Source organism: Ailuropoda melanoleuca, chromosome 16 (genome assembly GCF_002007445.2).
Source record: "Ailuropoda melanoleuca isolate Jingjing chromosome 16, ASM200744v2, whole genome shotgun sequence".
NCBI classification, from domain to species: Eukaryota; Metazoa; Chordata; class Mammalia; order Carnivora; family Ursidae; genus Ailuropoda; species Ailuropoda melanoleuca.
This window is the reverse complement of record NC_048233.1, coordinates 24,089,201-24,107,963: the sequence shown is the minus strand read 5'-3', so window position 1 is coordinate 24,107,963 and position 18,763 is coordinate 24,089,201. Positions and strand designations below refer to the sequence as shown.

General features: G+C 37.6%; 1 protein-coding gene across 1 annotated transcript in view; it reads left to right on the top strand.

Annotated features, from left to right (window-relative positions):
* Nucleotides 1-18,763, top strand: part of ITPR2 (inositol 1,4,5-trisphosphate receptor type 2) — a 494,278-nt gene that overhangs the window by 373,317 nt on the left and 102,198 nt on the right. Inside the window, 3 exon segments of the mRNA XM_034646080.1 lie at nt 10,272-10,379; nt 14,305-14,497; nt 17,103-17,228. Coding sequence (XP_034501971.1) covers nt 10,272-10,379; nt 14,305-14,497; nt 17,103-17,228 — 427 coding nt within the window.

The window sequence follows — 18,763 nt, the reverse complement described above, 5'->3', positions numbered from 1 at the left end:
CTAACGCATCCCCCCATCCCCCCACCCACCTCCCCTCTGATAACCCTCCGTTCGTTCTTTATAATTAAGAATCTGTTTCTTGGTTTTCCTCTCTTTTTTTTTCTTCTGTTTTCATCTGTTTTATTTCTTAAATTCCACATTTGAATGAAATCAGATGGTCGATAAATGACCAGTTTTTAAAAACTAAATGGAATTCTTTTTATGCGTCCGATCCCACTTACGATTAAAAAATTGTCTAAGAAAGTATTTACTATTACGAAGAGTATCTAATAATGTTTACATTTTTCTGTAGGGAAGGCAAAAACTCCTTTAAAAACAGTTGCTTCTTTAGTTTTCGATTTTAAAAACAGTGGATTCCTGTCCAGAATCTAAATTGGTCCTGGTGGTGGTAACATTTTCTATCTGTTAGGACAGTGGTTCTCAAATGCTGGCAGGATTGAAATCACCTGAGGGCTTGCTCACATGGTTGATGGGCTCCACCCACAGAGTTTCTGATTCTGAAGGGCCCTGAAGTGGGGCCCACGAATTCGCATTTCTGATGAGTTCCCAGGTGGTGCAGCAGCCCCAGGAACCACATTTTGAGAATGTTCTGTTAGGATGAATTTTAGCAGTGATTAGGAAAACTAGATTCTTCATCACAACATTTTGAATGCTTTATGTCAAAACCATGGTGCAAATAATAACTTATTACCTTAAGTCATTTAAAAATGCATTGTTTCTCATGGGCCATTTATGTTGGTTTTTTCTTTCCTACTTTGCCCTGCTTCGAAGGTTGATCTATCAAACATATTTCCAAACTTATGACAATAAGACTAAAGGTCTTTTGTTGATTTTTACTGTAATTTTAGACAGACCCTAATGAATAGGAGTCTAGATCATCTGAAAATTGAGGAGTTTTGTTTTGTTTTTTGTTTGTTTTGTTTTGTTAGTTTTGGTGAATTTCTTGTCGTTTTGCACATCTTTGTCTTAGTTAGGCCACAATGGAAATAATAAACTGATCTCTAAAAACGATAAAGAAATTATTTTAGATCTTGGATGAGTAAAACCTATATTTATTTATTTGAGAGAGAGAGAGTGCACTCGAGAGGGAGCAGGAGTGGGCAGGGGAGGGGCAGAGGGCGAGGGAGAAGCAGACTCCTGGCTGCTGATGTGGAGGCAGGGTTCAATCCCAGCATCCCGAGATCATGACCTAAGATGAAGGAGGACACTTAACCGACTGAGCCACCCGGGCACCTCCTCAGACCTATATATTTTGTAAACTCCTTTGATGAAGGTGCTCTAGTGTACGGTAATGCTGACATTCTAGGCTCCTTCCTTCCGTCCCGTGGAAGGAGGGACGGGATCCGTTCCTTACTTCCCTGTGGTTGTGTGCATGTGGCAGGGTGGAGGAAACGGTCCCGAGGTTTCATGCTTTCCTTTGGCTCTGAGGTCTTTGGTCTGGTGGTCCACGTATCCTCTACGGCCACTTCACAAGGCGCTCCGGGGTTTGCGTCATTTCTTTCCCAGGTTTGCTGGACTGCCTTCCTCAGAAGGACACCACCCCCCACCCCCCCACCCCCGTTCTCTTTCCTGCCCATTGCCATGCTTTCCTCTTGGCAATGGCTTCCTTTGAGGCATTCTCTTTGGATTCTCAAGAGACTATTTGGCAAGTCCAGAAAAATAAACATTATGTCTTTCTCTTTCCATTCCAGTTACAATCCAAATTCTGCAAGACAATATAGACAACTGTGTTTGACTAGGGAACAAGGAAGTCTGGGAAGGAGAAAAAAGAACAAGAATTAACTTTAAGACAGACTTTCCAGCTAATCCATTTCATGACACTCTTTGGTGGAGAATTCATACTTCACCTGCTTTCCATAGCCTTATCTATAATACTATATAGCGATTGTATATATAATATCAAACCCGCGTCTGTGGTACTCTTCCACATTTCCTCCCCTCACTTTACCCCTCACCCCCAACTCTCTAATGTTCTCCCCCTCTCTGTGGGAAATGCCACTATTTCTGCATCTTTCACTATTTAACCTCAGATTTAAGTTAGATGTTAGTGGGGGTTTCCTGCAGCTTATCCTTGTCTAGTGTCTAAGTGCAAATACTCCTGCCACAGTGAATATTTTCTTGCAGAGACCACACAGTTCAGTCTCATGTGAGAAAGCCTTTTCTTCTTCGTATCATGTCTTTGGCCCTACTCCTAACAGAATAATGATTCTAGCATCAGTATTCTAGAGAGGAACAGTGATTTCTTCTTTGGGCTGTTTTCTTTATAAGGGACTTTATAGTACTGAGAATGGCTCTGGACAGTTGGCACCATTCCCAAATAGATTCTTTTTATCCCTCCATTCTTTTTTCTAATAGAAGGGAAAAGAATGGGTAAGAGGATCTTTGTTTGTCGTGCCACAATTAATAGAAAATTCCTTTACAGCTTTGTATTAGCTTCTTCTATAGACCGAATGTTTGTGCCTCACCCCACTCCCCGAATTCCTGTGTTGGATCCCAATGTCCAATGTGATCGTGTTTGGAATTGGTGCCTTTGGGAGGTGATTAGGTCATGATGGTGGAGCCCTCATGAATGAGATTAATGCTCTTATACAAGAGACCTGAGAGATCCCCTGCCCCTTAGTGAGAAGGTACCTGTCTATGAGGAAGCGAGCTCTCCCCAGACACCAGACCTGCTGGTGCTTTTATCATGGACTTCCCAGCCTCTAGAAGTGTATGAAATATGTTTGTGGTATATATAAACAGAGTATGATATATAAGCCACCCAGGCTATGGTATTTTTGTTTATAGGAACCCAAACAGATCAATGGAGTGTCCCAGGGCTGCTATAACAAATTATCAAGATTTTAATAGTCTAAAATAGCAGTCTTTTATTTACTAACAGTTCTGGGGACTGGGAGTCCTAAATGAAGGTGTTGGCAGAGCCATGCTGTCTCTGAAAGCTCTAAGGTAGGATCCTTACCTGCCTCTTCTTAGCTTCCAGGGGTAGCCAGCAATCCTTGGTGTTGCTCAGCTTGCGTCACTCCGATCTCTCCTGTTATGTGGCATTCCCCCTGTGTGTCTATGTCTGTGCCCAAATGTCCCTCCTCTTACAAGGACACTAGTCATTGGATTAGGGCCCACCTTCATCCACAATGACTTCATCTTAACTGAATACATCTGCAAAGACCCTATATTCAAGTAAGATCACATTTACAAGTATTGGGGGTTAGGACTTGAACATATGTTTTTGCTGGACACACTGCAGCCCTCAACAGTACTCTCCATTCAAACTCCTACTTGGGCCTGTAGTCTGGTTGCAAATTCTAGACCTCTGTCTCACTAGCCATCCTCTATGACTTTCTTCATGCAGGTCCCTCTCTCCCCTCAGAATGGCTTCCTCATGCCATCCCCACCTCCCCCTTCCTACCTATGGACATTTTATCCATTCTTTAAAACCCTATCAGCATTTCTTACATAATTCTTTTCCTAGTGTTACCAACGAAATGGGATCCCTTGGATTTCTGTCCTAATTTTTCCTCATACAAATTACATGTCTGTAATTGTTCTCATTCCACCAGCTAGAAAGTAGATTGCTTAAAGAAGGAGAATAAGTCTTACTTATCTCTATAATCCCACAGTAATTTTTTTCCTTTTTTTTTTTTTTTGCTTTGCACAAAACAGAATCGCAAAATCAGAAAAAAATAGATGTTTTGAAAATACAGGGTTTGTGTATTTTAAGCATGTGAAAAAAAAACCTTAGTTTACACTCTCTTCTGCTGATTTCTCTCTGCTCCAAATAGGAAGAGTGTTTGGTATAAAAGCATTGTACAATTATTAACGTAAATGTATGAGCCAATTATTCTGACTGCAGGCTCCAGCTCACTTTGTGATCTTTGGAAAGGCAGTTGCTATGTCAGTTTTACCAATTAATAAAAGTGGAGCTCACATGAAAAAAAATCACATGTGAGAAGTGCCAAAGAATAATTATGGTTGAATAACATTCAAGTGCAATTGCTTGATTTTTTTACTCCATCCTTATTTGCACCCAAACTGAAATGAACATCAGAATCCTAATGATAAGGAGATAAATGTGAATGGTTTAATAAGGGATGCTGCTAAAAATGAAAAGCCTAAATCTATCATCTTTTTTCCCTAATCTTGGATTGAAAAAGCTGCACAGTGTTACTTAGACTCTGCTATAGGTTTTATGTGTTTGTATATATGGTTTGTACTTATGAGTATATATATATATATTTTATGTATATGCACAAATTTTCATTCCTGTTTAAAGTTGCATATGCATTTTAATTACAAATATGTCATGATTAGTAATGAAGGGCATAATTTTCCTTTTTTCTTTTCAACACTTAATGAAAGAATCTCTACCCGTTCATGGGATTCTTTCCCTGCAGGAAATATGTCTTTATTCTTTTATAAGGCCAACTATCCACCAATGCTTTGATTCCTTTCTCACTAATATGTATGCATATATCTGCCCATGTATTACATTGCATTTTTAAAAACTTTAATATTATGGAAGATGATGAATTATCTTGGGCTAGTTTTTCTCTTTGTAATAATGAGCTACTAAGAGTTTTTTATTGGTAAATTCTTTCGTCAGCACTTACTGAGTAGGTATGGCAGATGTAGGCATCATCTCCACACCATGTGTAAAACAGTAGCTACAGTTTTGCCTAATAAAGATCATCGTGGATTACAAGTATTTCTAGGACTCAGAGATTTCTTACCTATGACATTATTCCTTTTTAGTATTCAGTGATGATGCCTATGTTCAGATTGTCATTATTAGCAACACTGATTGATGTCTGGTTTTCCAGACCATGTTGTGTAGTGACATCAGCTAATTTCAAGTACTGTTGTGAGGGTCTCTGCGAGCTCGTGTTGGATATCATAAGATGACTGTCCTTGTATGTCTTCATTAATTCTTTTTAAGTTTTTCATTAGAATTTAAATTAGATTTCTCATTGTGATACATCTCCGCAGATGTGCTATACTTGTCTAGAAACTTACCAAGGTTTTTCACGTTTGGTTTCCAAAGCACATAATATTAAATGATGCTGTTGCTTCTTTGGATTCTGGGGTCGTTTTTCTTTATTTATGTCATATAAAAGGGGATAGGAGAGAAGATTGACTAAAGTAAAGAGCCCATCACTAAGAAAAAACTGATGTTTTGATTGGCAGCATGGCCATTCTAGATAACATTTTTTAAAGGATTGCAAATATAGGGCCCTAAGTCTTTTTTTTAACAACTATTGGGCATATGTTAACTAGTCTCTGAGAATTTGTACTGTGCTTCTAGTAAACTATAAATTTGGACCAGAGAGCCCTATATTGATACCATTTTCACATGTTTTAGAATCATTGAGATATTCTTTACTTCTTTTGTATTTTGTCTATATAGTAGGGATGCTATCCTTGCTTCACAGGGTTCAATTCCATGTTTATTCAGTACTCAGTTCCTTCTCCAAATAGCTTATGATATAGCAGAAGGGATGTAAGTACACGAATTAACTATGAAATTTAAAAAAATATATTGAAATATTTTATTTCTGCAAATCGTGGGAATTCTACCGTTGTCTGATGTCTAATTGTATTTCTTTGGTCTTTATCTTTTGTCAAGGAGAAAACAGAGGGATAATTCACTGTGATTTAAGAGTTTTTGCCACATAAACATGTAGTGAATGTCTTCACTGACTTGTTTCTTTGGCAAATAATTCATTGCGTCTGCTTGGTGTACCAAGTTCTGTTTTTGGCTCTGAAAATGTAGAGGTTAAGGCCAGACACTTCTCCTTAAAACTGTCGTAGCCCTCTGGAGAGAACCAATATCTTCTAAGACACAATATGAGAAATTTGCTGTCAAGATATGTATAGGGCACTATCTGAACATGGAACAAGGAAGAGCAAACTAGGCTACTGAGTCAGGAAATGCTCTCAGTTACAAAGAATGTAAAAGATATCCAGGTAGAAAAATGGTACAGTTATTTCTATTTTGTTTTTCCTTATTATATCTTTCAAATTTTCCAAGATATATGGAGATGACATATATAATCATGAATAAGAATATTTTTTAAGTGTTTGAACATGTGAAAGGAGGCCGAGGCATCTTATTTTTTTGGAGTGCCTTTTAGAGTGCCACTTAAATGCAAGAAAACAGGACAAATGTAGAATCATCTCATTAACACTGCAGGAAAGAGAAATCCTGGTATGTTTCTATGAAATAGGATATACTAAATGAAAATTATTTGTATAGATTTGTACTATGAATTATGTCACATAAAATAGCATTACTGATTTCTTTAAATAATTATATTAATTTTGGCATTATAAAGTAACTATAAAGAAGTAAAAGTTTTTAGTAAATAAATTTATAAGAAATTATTCAAATTAATGTCTTATGGTGGAAAGCTATCCTTTATTTATAATTTGGGAGTTCTGATATTTACATTTATTGAACAAGTTTGTATTAAGTATCTACTATATACCAGACACTGTTCTAAGGCTTGGAAATATAACAGTGAACAAAATGGATGAAAATCTGTGTCCTCTGAGAACATAAACTTACTCTAACATAAGCAGGGATCATTAATGAAGAGATAGATAATAAAATATGGTATGTCAGATCATAATATGCTATGGGGAAAAATAAAGCAGGAAATAATGTTGTCTATATTAGGGGACGTGGATGAGTTGATCATTCAAAGTGTGGTTATTGATAAGACAATATTTGAAAGGAGTCCTGAAGGAGGTGAAGAAGCAAACCATGCAGGTATCTAGAGGAAGAGAATCTGGGCAAAGAGAACAACAACTACAAAGCCTTGAGATGGACACATGTTTATCAGGTTGAAGGAACAGTTAGGAGACCAGTGTGGCTGGGACTGTGGGGCGGGTACAAGGAGAGGAGTCAAGAAAGGTATAGCGGAGGCAAGATTCTGTAGTCCTTATTGGCCATGGTGAAGACTTGGCTCTAATTCTAAATAAGATGGCAGCCATTGGAGGGTTTGGAGTCAAAGAGGCATGATCTGACCAAAAGGATGCCTCTGGCTCCTGTGTAAAGGCCAGACTTGGGAGGACTGGGGTGAATCAGGGAGACCAGGTAAAGTGATGTTGCAGTATTTCAGGTGAGAGAAGCTGGTGGCTCAGTCATGTGGTGGTGGGGGTCAGATGTTAGACATCCAGGCACACCTATTACTAGTCACTGCTCCCTGCACTCTGTCGGTAAGCTCCACTTCAAGTATCTCAGGCTGGCTAGCCCTTCCTAACTAGCACTTTCTTCCAGCACTTCAACACATTTTTTACTACAGTAAAAGCTACAATTCATTCATCCTACCACCTTTTCATCGTCCCTCCTGGCTTCATTTCCTTCTTTATTCAGCTTAGCTTCCATGGTCCCATTTAAATTCCTTGCATAGACTCTTAATTTCCATGTATTTCTTTCTGGTGGGTTGTTGACCTCGCCCTGAGAAACCACACATCTCATTAATTACAACTCTGTCTACTTCATGCTTGGACCTAGACAACTGAAACTCGCTGGAGAAAAACACACAAACATGCTTACTGACCTCACTTTGACCATAACAGAAAGGGAGCCCTTTGGACTTCTTGATAGTCCTACCACATTTTCTAAGGTCGCTCACTTTCCCTAGCTCACTGTCTCATACCTTCTCTTCCTCAAATTCCAGCACCTCCTCTCTCAAACCCATTATCAGCTTACTACTACACTGGGAAAACGAAAGTAACCAGAAAAAAAATTTAAAAATTTTTCTGTGTTCCCATCATCAAAACCGCCACCCTCCTGAAATTGTGCCCATATTCTCTGCTGTCAGTATGGTTGAATTTGTTTCTATCTAAAGCAGAAACCTTCCACTTATATACTAAGTCATTCCATTCTCACCTGGTCAAGATGTTTTAGCAAACGTTCCATCTCTCTCAAGATCAAACGAGCATGATGTTATAATTCCCATCTTTAGAAAACCTTCCCTTTTACCTTATCCATTTCTCTAACTACCACCCCATTTCTTAGCTCCCTCTTTTCAAGAGTTGCCTGTATTCATTGTGTATACTTCTTCTGCCATTCTCATTTAAACTCACTACATTAGGCTTTGGTGTCCACCGCTCCCTGGAACTGTTGCTGTCAGGGTTACCAGTGACTTGTTAAGGTGCTCAACCCAATGGCCACTTCCTGGTCCTCATTTGATTCAGCTCTCTGTGTCTTTTGACACAGATGATCACTCCCTCCATCCTGAAGTTTGTCTTCATTTGGCTGCCAGGATACCAGGTTTCACTGGTTTTGTTCTGACCTCCCTCACCCAAATTTCTCAGTCTTCTTCACGGTGAGGCCTCTCCTTTTCCTAACTTCTGTTGGTGTTCTTTGGATCTCTTTTCTCTGACTCAGCTCACTTTTAGGTCATCCCATTAAGGCTCATGATTTTAAATATCAGGCATATACTGACAACACCTAAATATATAGCTCCAGTCCTGACCTCTGCTCAGAGCTCCTGAAAAACATATCCATCCAAAATCCTGCTCATCTCCTTTTGCGTGATAAATAAAGTTTCATGTGTCCAAGACCAAAGTCTTGATTTTCTTTCCCTAAATATGCCCTTTCTGCATTTTTCCTTAGTAAATGGCATTTCTAAACTTTCAGTTGCTCAGGTTAATGCTTTTGGAGTCAATCCTAACTCCTCTTTCTCTCACCCCCAGATACAAACTAAACAAATCATGCCAATTTTACCTTCAACAGACTTCTTAAAACATATGCTCATGTGCCCAAATGATTACAATAGTTTTATCCTTTGAAACGCATTTAGATTTTTAGAAGCACCTACAAGTCGCAACAAATTTCATGACTGGTTTATAATAAAAATCTGTACAATTCACATTTAGTCAAAAATGCAATGTAAATGGTTTTCTTGAGTGAGTTATAAATATCCTGAAAGCCCATTCTAAAATAATAGTTTCAAAAATGATTTGCTCTAGAGCAGCATCAATGGAATGAATATTTAATTTACCATGTTATCACTTACAAGGATAATGTTTATTAGGCTTTATAGGTTCTGGATTATTGTTTAAAATTTATCTCCATTCTTTATGATCACAATTTGAATTAACATCTCAAGAATAGTACAAAGACTTATGTATTGCTCTGTAATGCTGATACGAATACTGACTCTGGGACCATTCTGCTTGAGTTCAGTACTGGCTCTATCATTTTCTAGGTATGTTATCATGGACTAGTCCCTTAAATGCTCGTGGCTCAGCTTCCTCATCTGTAAAATGAGGATAATGCCAGTGCCTACCTCAGGATTTCCTGGAAGGATCGATGAGATCATGTACTTAAGTGTTTAGAATAGTGACTGTTACAGAGTAAGAGATAGGAACGGTGCCAGGAATAAAAGAATTATTTGGAGATTCTTTGTTTTTAGAAGCCCTCAGGGAACTTGAGGCATAAATAGACTGTCTGAAAGGTTAAAGACATTGCAGGGTTTCAGAAATTGTTCAAGACAGCAGGAAAAGTGGCATGTGAAGGCAACATGTATTAGTTATCTACAAAGTGGGAGAACTAGCCAACAAATGTCAGAGACATTCAGATGAGAGAGAAAGATTACTTCTACCAACGGCAGTTTAAGATCATTTTGGTGAAATTTTTGTTCTTTAAATGCCCATTTCGAATTATAATAAAACTGAGATAAAGTGCCAGTTTTGACATATGAATATTCAGAAGCATAGGATTTAGTACAAACTGCTAATGTAGGGCTTTGATTAGATGCCATAAAAGAAATTCTTCTGAAGTGTAAATACCTATGTATTTATGTAGATAGGAAGCTGTCCTTTATATTGGTACTGCTACCTACTGAAGTATCACACTGCTGATTAAGTTTTAGATGTGCATGTAGTTTAAATTTATTATAGGGAGGATCAGTTATATATCTCTGTGGGTGTTTCTTCTTCCTGGCACTATTATACCTTTATCTAAGATATAAGTTTAATCAACTAATTGAGCACCTATTCTGGGCGAGGCACGGTCTTCTCATGCTAGGAACATACACATTACCAAATAAAAAAATGTAAGATTGATGTAGTAATAATAGCTGTTCCCTGTGATTTTATTATTTATTCCTTTCAAATGGATGTGCTTTCCTGAAGTGTAATCATTCAGCATTAACCCCACAACTGTGAAGTTATGGGTATAAGTGGACAAAGTAATTTCAGAGTTTGACCCCAAGAAAGGGAGAAAAAGAGACCTAAACCCTTTCCCTTCTCTTTCCGTCTAGTTGGCTCGTCACAACAAACTCTTACAGCAGATGCTTAAACCAGGATCGGATCCAGATGATGGGGATGAAGCCTTAAAATATTACGCCAACCACACTGCACAGATCGAGGTAACCATCTCTTATTTCTTGAAAGGGACCAACTGTGAAAATATATGTTCCCTTTTCTTTCAGACCATTTTCATAATTGTTTCCTAGAACAATGAAGCAGAATTGAAAAATAGAAACTGTAAAAGTGTATACCAAAAGATAAGATGCAAGGAGTGATCTCCAAGAAATTGAGGTGCATATCTTTCAAAGTGGTCTTTATTTTTTGGCCAGAACTATATGTAAATTTTCTTTTGTAATTAATGTTATTTTTGTCTTGTGTTGGTCATGGAAGCAATCATTACAGAGCGGTGATGTTTAAATGAAAAGATTATTATAGTAGAAGCTATCATGCAAGAAAAGCATCCTCTGTAAAAATTATAAAAGGCTTGTTAAAAGGGAGATCTCTGTGTAAAAGTGTTCAGAAGTGTGTAAGGCACTATAAAGTGTTCATAGCGATAGCATAAACCGGGAGTGCTTTCGGAACTCCCACTTTCAGTGTGCAGTGATTGACCCCTCCCCCCATGAAACATTATTTAATAGCTGTTGGCAGTTCAGGAGGGGTAGGTCAACATGGGCTTATCATTATGTGTTGTGAGACCCATCTGGCTGTCATTTACTAGCTCTGATATCATTTTAACACTAGTTGGCAGAGCTAATCAGGCAGAAGTGAGCAGAGTAGTTGACGCTTGTCACTCGTAATTTACGTTCATACATTTATTCATTTTGGTGGATATTTTTTAGTTTACAGCAGAATGCATGATGGATATCATTGCTATTAACTCTCAGGATTTATAATCACTATACCTTGCTGTTTACTATTGCCAAATATTGGGAATAATGAACATGTCACAAAATTAATCTCTTGCTCACGTTTATAAACGTTAATAGTACTGCAGCTTTGGTGGGAGACTTGACCTAGGAACCCATAAGCTGGACCAGCAGCAAAAACATCACTTGTTGCATCAGGTGCTTAGAGCCTGAGAGTGTGGCCACCTCAGGAAGCTGGAGAAGTTGATACGGATTTATGACCAAACCACTAAGGTTCTGAGGAAGGTCTCAGAAGTCATGGTACAAAGCTACATGCTTAGAAGGGATAGGAATAGCAGGTGGGCTGAGTGGGTCAGAGGAAGGGTTTGGTTAATACCTGTATGAGAGCTGGGGCTGTTGTCTGAAGTCGGACTTTTATTGGTTTCCCAGCCATGAGGAGCGATTTCACTGTAAATACACAAATTTGGTAAATGTTTGCAGATCACTTATGCCTTATCAGTTACATACACATACAGAGATAATTCCGTGTAGTAAGTGCATAAACAAAGGGCCAAGGAAATGTAGAGACAACAGCAATTAACTGTGCCTGGGGAATTTCAGGATTGATTTCACAGACACAGTTGCCATAAAGAATATATTAAATATTGAGTAGAAGTTTCTCTATTAAAGATCGGGCACAGAATTTCAGATAGAAGTAAATGAAAGGAAGGTGTGAAATCACGAGAGACTCTTGACTCCGGGAAAGAAACTGAGAGTTGCAGAAGGGGGGTGGGCGGGGGGAATGGGGTAAGTGGGTGATGGGCATTAAGGAGGGCATGTGATGTGATGAGCACTGAGTGTTATACAAACTGATGAATCATTGAGCACTGTACCAGAAACTAATGATGTAGTATATGTTTGCTAATTGAATTTAAATAAAACAAAAAAATAAAGTTATTAAAGGGGAAAAAAGAACATACAAGGGTGGGGGGACTCTTTTCAAAAGACTATTCTAGTTGTTGTTGGAGAAAGGATTGGAAAAGAGAATGGGGCATGGGATGCAGGTAGATCAGATGAAATATATTTTAATAGAAAATGTGAAAATAGTGGTATTGAAGATGACTAAATTGGAGAAAAATATACATACACATACATATGTACCATTTTGCTTAGGTTGGCATATTTTATAAGGGGCATGATAAATATCCCTCATACACACACATGCACACACGTATGTATAAGGGGTATTTATCATGCCCCTTATAAAATGTGCCAACCTAAGAAAAATGGTATGGAAAAGGATGCCTCTGGATTTCTGGTCTGAATAAATAAGCAGAATTGGTGTTGTGCATTGGAATCCTGGCTCGGGCAGTCAAAAGAGAGAGGAAGATCATTTATTGGTTCTTGGATAAATTGAATTTGAGGTGACTTTGAGGCATTCCTGAAGTTGGGTACGGAAGTCCAAGGTTCAGAGGAACAGTCTGGGCTGATGATCTAAATTCTACATGTTGACCAGTCCTCATGTTCATTGGAAGACCAGCTCATATGCCCTACTCAGAGAGGCTTCTCACCCATCAGGCATTCATTAATTTTATCCCACTATACTCCCACAGCAGTTCGATCATGCTCTTAGTTTAATATATCATATTGGAACATGTGTCTCATGTGTCATTTGTCGCCTACTGACACTGTGCCTGGAGCATCACCACAATAATGATTATTGTTGAAAATAATACTTTTTAGACTCAACAACACGGAGAAATATGAAGGACCTTGTGTGGATTACCTGGTTTACCCACCCATCCAAGGAGAATTTACTCCATAATGATCTTGCCTCTACTTTAAATTGTTCCTGTGATAGAGATCTCCCTATCAGATCCAATTTTGAACAATTTGAATAATTAGAAAGTTATTTTTTATAAAGAATTCACACTAGCCCACTTTAATGTTTCCCCACTGTCCAGAACATTTGCTCCTCTGTTAGCATGATAGCTTGGCTGTAACATTTGAAGAACCATGATGATTACTGAACTAGAGGATCTTATAGATTGGGATTCATGTTGTGTTTTCACTTTGAAGTCCCCAGAGCTCCTCGCCTAAGGAGTGAATAAGCATTTGTTGAATAAATGTATTGAAACAATTATCCATTTTGGCCTTTTACAGTTAATACACTCCCACTGTCTGCAGTAATTCCTTCAGTTTGTCAGTGCCCCTTGTAGAATGTGATGACCAGAATCAAGCGTAACATTTCTTAAAGGGACTGAATTGGTTGGCCTGTAATAATCAAAATTCTATTTCTTTTTTTTCCTTAGATTTATTTATTTATTTGAGAGACGTGCAAGCATGCGCGAATTGGGGGGAGGGGCAGGGGAGAGACTCTCAAGCAGACTACCCACACAGCATGGAGCCCCATGTGGGGATCGATCCTACAACCCATGAGATTATGACCTAAGCCGAAATCATGAGTCAGGTGCTTAACCAACTGAGCCACCCTTCTGTCTCTTTTTCAGATTTATTTTTATTTTTTATTTTTATTCTGTTTATTTAAATTAAAAAAAAAGAGCAATGCACCTATTTTTCCCACACCCCATCCACTGCCTCTGGCAACCACCAATCTATTCTCTGTATGTATGAGCTTGTGTGTATATACGTGTGTGTATATGTATATGTGTGTGGGTGTGTATGTATATGTATATATACACGTGTTATATGTGTATGTATATATATATTCAGATTACTCATATAAGAGAGATCATGTGACATTTGTCTTTCTCTGACTTATTTCACTTAGCGTAAGGCCCGTGAGGTCCATCCATTTATTGTCACAAATGGCAAGGTATTATTCTTCTTTATGGCTGAAAAATATTCCACTGCATATGTATACCATAATTTCTTTACCCATTCATCCATTGACAGGCACTTCGGTTGTTTCCATATCTTGGCTATTGCAAATAATACTGCAGCGAAAATGAGGGTGCAGATATCTTTTCAAATTAGTGTTTTTGGGTTTTTTGGATAAATATGCAAAGACAACAATAAAAAGTAGTATGCTAAAGGATTACTTTAGATATTTCAAGCTGGCATATTTTTTCAAACCTGAATTTGTGAAATATCATTCATGAGCTCATGCTAAAAACAAAAAACTAGTCCAAGACTGAAGTGTCCAAAGGCTAAAACAAATGCAAATTAATATTTTCAGATTGTTCGGCATGATAGGACGATGGAACAAATAGTTTTTCCTGTGCCCAATATATGTGAATACCTTACACGAGAATCCAAGTGCCGTGTGTTCAATACAACTGAAAGGGATGAACAAGGCAGTAAAGTGAATGACTTTTTCCAGCAAACAGAAGATCTCTACAATGAAATGAAGTGGCAGAAGAAAATCAGGAGTAAGTACCATAAACCAAAATGGTTAGTTTTGAGCGTGATGGTAGATACACTGGTTCTTTGGAATACATAACAGCCTTCGTTTAAATCGGTTTTTAATTTCTTACCATCTGATGTTACGGAAGGCACTTATCGGCTTAAGAATGTAAGCCCAGTCTACACCTGCGTTGGAGCTGAGACACCTGCGGCTTAATAAAAACAGACTAATTAGATCATCTTTTAAGCTGATCCTCTCGTTTTATAGATATTATGAAATGCAGGGTTGCAGCTGTATGTTTCAGTTGCTGAGCAGCTGTAGGTTTGCAGCCCTTGAATAGGTTCTGACCGGCCTTACAGTCAGTGAAGGGGATGGAGAGACATCGGCACCAGCAGGCTCCTCCTCTGTTGTCTTACGGTCTTAAGATGGACTAGATTGTTCACAGTTTTCTTGCAAGTCATTCTTTCTTTCAACATATCTTTACCTTGACAAATCAGACTGAAAATTCTGTGACACTTATATTCAAATAAGGCAATGTTAACAATTTTACAGTTAAAAATTAGTATGATATGGTTCCCATTACTTACATCTCAGGGGTCAAGTCTGTTTGGAAATACTGAGTTTTCAAACTTAAAAATTTTTCAGTTTACACTAAGCTTTGGTTTATTTTCCCAGATAAGACATATCATGAGTTTTTAACAAAACACAGTAGGGAGAAACTCTTGATTAGGTCTTTTCTATCTTTGGGGGAAGTGTTCCAGACAAGCAGGCCTATGTTCTCAATACCTCTATTCAACAGGGCTTCTAGTTTTCTAGGAACTTAAATGAGCGTGGTTTATGAATTTGAGTGGAGCTTGAGACACACCATCTTTAGATATAAGATCATGGAATGCATTGTTAGGCTTTCTTATCAAAATACTTGAAAAAATAAAGAAATGACTCTCCCTTAGCATTTTGCCATGTAGAACCTTAGGGAATTCAGGGAAAATTTTGAGTGTCCAGAATACTTATATGAAGATTCAACAATTTTATTTGGGTCATTTGAAAAGCACACATTTTATCCTTGACAAAGTTAAGTTGAGTAAGGACCTAGTGCTTGTGGGGTTTGTTCTTTTTTGGATAAATATCTTATCACTTATTAGAAAACAAATCTTAAAATAATTTCCAATGTACATCTTCCATTGAAAATTTGGAAGTAACTTATTATGAGGTTATAGATAGAAACTAATTCATTAGATGGATGTGCTACAAATTAACATCTTCTAATTTTGTCTTAATATTCTGCTTTTTAAAACGAAGACTCCTAATTCAAAAATGATGGAAATGCAGATGTTTACAATGTAATATACATTAGTCAACTAAATGCCATGGCAAATCACAGCCTGTTCCAGTGTTGGAATGCTTCATTCCAAGAGAAGGAAAACAACATATACTGAAGGGACGTGCAGTTTAGAAGTAAGCAGAAGATCCCAGATTGGGATTCACAGAACCTAATTTGAAAAGTTTACAATTTCTATTTGAAAGTCGATGTGCCTTTCTCCCTCAAGTAACTCTAGTATTTGAGATCTGATGTTGGATATTAAGAGTTAAGAATGGACAGGATCTGGAAAAGTCATGTGGTCAAATTTGTATGCACTGCATATCTGTTCGTTTATTTAGGAGAGATAGAAAGAGCTGATTTTTGATTAGGGTCAACTATGTTCAGTAGATGAATTTACTAATTCATTTCTGAAGATAAATATGGAATCTGTTTTCTTTTTTTCTTTTTTTTTAAAGATTTTATTTATTTATTTTACAGAGATAGAGACAGCCAGCGAGAGAGGGAACACAAGCAGGGAGAGTGGGAGAGGAAGAAGCAGGCTCATAGCAGAGGAGCCTGATGTGGGGCTCGATCCCATAACGCCGGGATCACGCCCTGAGCCGAAGGCAAACACTTAACCGCTGTGCCACCCAGGCGCCCCTGGAATCTGTTTTCTGAAAATATTTGGGAAAGACTCTCCTACTTATTAGTACTTCCTTTTGTATCTTTCACATTTTTTCTGCTGTTCCAAACCCAAGTGCTTAGGAAGCATTAAGGTTTAAAACTTAGATGTCATAAATCACTAATTCCCAGTAAACAGTTCTAGGCCATGCTGTTAAGTTTCAGAATTTCAGGTAACTGTGACTGTGTTGTAGGGATTTTCATCAGACATGTATCTGGCTTGGGTTTTTTATTTGACTGTAAAGCATGGGAGTGGGACCAATTTATCAATATTACTGAATTATAAAGTGATACTATTCCATGAAGAGGGGCCCCAGGCAGCCACTAATGTCTTTCCCCTAATCTTCTCTAGAGATGTATTAGAGAGAATTATTATAGAATCACTCTTTCTGACCATGTTTAGCAATTGCAAAATTACTCACCCTTTTACCATGGCTTAAGTGTAAATTGATTGAAGAATAAAAAAGGAATCAATACCTTATGGTATTGATTATAAACTTTCTTATATAAGTCATTTTGAATATTTGTTTAAATATACTTTCACTACCTTGCAAAAACACATTTGATAAAATGTTATTTCAGTAGGGTTCATGTGTTGAAACCAAAATTAATTATTCCATTTTGTCCCATCATACTTTTTGCTTACTAGGTAACCCTGCACTGTTCTGGTTCTCGAGGCACATATCCCTCTGGGGGAGCATATCCTTCAACTTGGCTGTGTTCATCAATTTAGCTGTTGCCCTCTTCTACCCGTTTGGGGATGATGGAGATGAAGGCAAGTGCTTGTCTTTCTTTAAATGATAAATATTTTAAAGTTCTAAAGATAATACTCTTGATAATACATTCCTTAGCTATTTAGAGCTTCAAAATAATAATAATGTAATTTTGTTAAATTTTTCTATATTCATTGAAAGTAGAGAATGATGATAAGTAGATTAGGCAGAAAACTATGGTCAATAGAAATGTTAGTTTTCAAAAAGCTCCTATACAGGAGAGCTATTAGAGCTATGCTATACTGGCAAACAAGGCAATGTAAAAGAATTATTTCTACCTGATTAATATGACTGAAAGCATTTTAAATGTGGTGTCTCAATTATATGGGAAAATGAGTGCCAAAATATTTATTGTGATTACCTTAAATAGTGGAGTTTATATTTTACCCTCTTCCTTGCTTTCTATCTTGTCTAAAGTTTCTATAATGAGCACACATGGACTCTGAAAAAAAAATTTTAATGTACAGCATAGGACAGAATATGATCATAGAGAATATCCCAGATCTCAGATTAGAAGGTTAACTCTTGTTTCCAATCTAGGATGTCTCTACATGGATGATTGACTGAAATTAATATTATTAAACTAATGATGAGTGAAGTTTTACAAAAGCAAAGACAAGAGAGATTATCCCATCTTAAGTGAAATGGGACATAGAGGTGAAATATGCTAATGGGTGGGACCATGGGAATTAAGTTTTGTTGCAGTCTGGCAAAGTGCATAGGAAAATGTGTTACAGCCTTGGGATACAATCAGGTAAGTAGCTTCAAAATGTGTGTGGAAAGAAGGGCTTGAAGGAAAAGATGAGTGACATCAGCGAACACAAACCACAAATTGCCTTCATATCTCACTTGTTGGACTGTTGTAAGAATTTAATGAGACGATATATAGGTAAGGCATTTAGAATTATGCCTGGTAAGCATTCTGTGAAGCTTAGTTATTGTTGATGTCATTGTCATTACAAGGTAAATGTTAATGCTACAAAGGGAAGTCCAGTGAAAGTGATGGTGTGATGGGAACAACAGGTATTTAAGCCTATTTCAGATGAACTGGAGGTGAGCATGAAGGGAAATGGGAGTTCAGGAGTAATTTGCTATTTCAAAGCTCCATTACAAATACTAGATATCAAGTCCTAACCTTTAGATGTAATTTGAATGGTTATAAAAAAAATGATATTTTCACAGGCATGCCAGTGCTGAGAGAAGAATACTCAGCAGTGGGGCAGATGTGTGATGAGTGAAATAGCAAATGAAAACACAGCAAATATTTGGCCATCCATTGTGGGAAGTTGCAAATACAGCAGGAAGTAGAAACAGCTTTCTTTTTAAGTGTGTTTAGTCTTATTTAGTGATGATAGCCCTCTTGGCACAGAAGAATGTAACTCTTGTAAGGAGAGAAGTCCAACATGAAATGATAAATTGGTATCATCTGCGCACAGAATGTTGAGAGTAAATTGTAGAGTCCCAGTTAATAGAAGCATAATAGAAGCATACCTATAGATATGGAAGCAATTCTAGAGATCATCTAATATCAAATCCT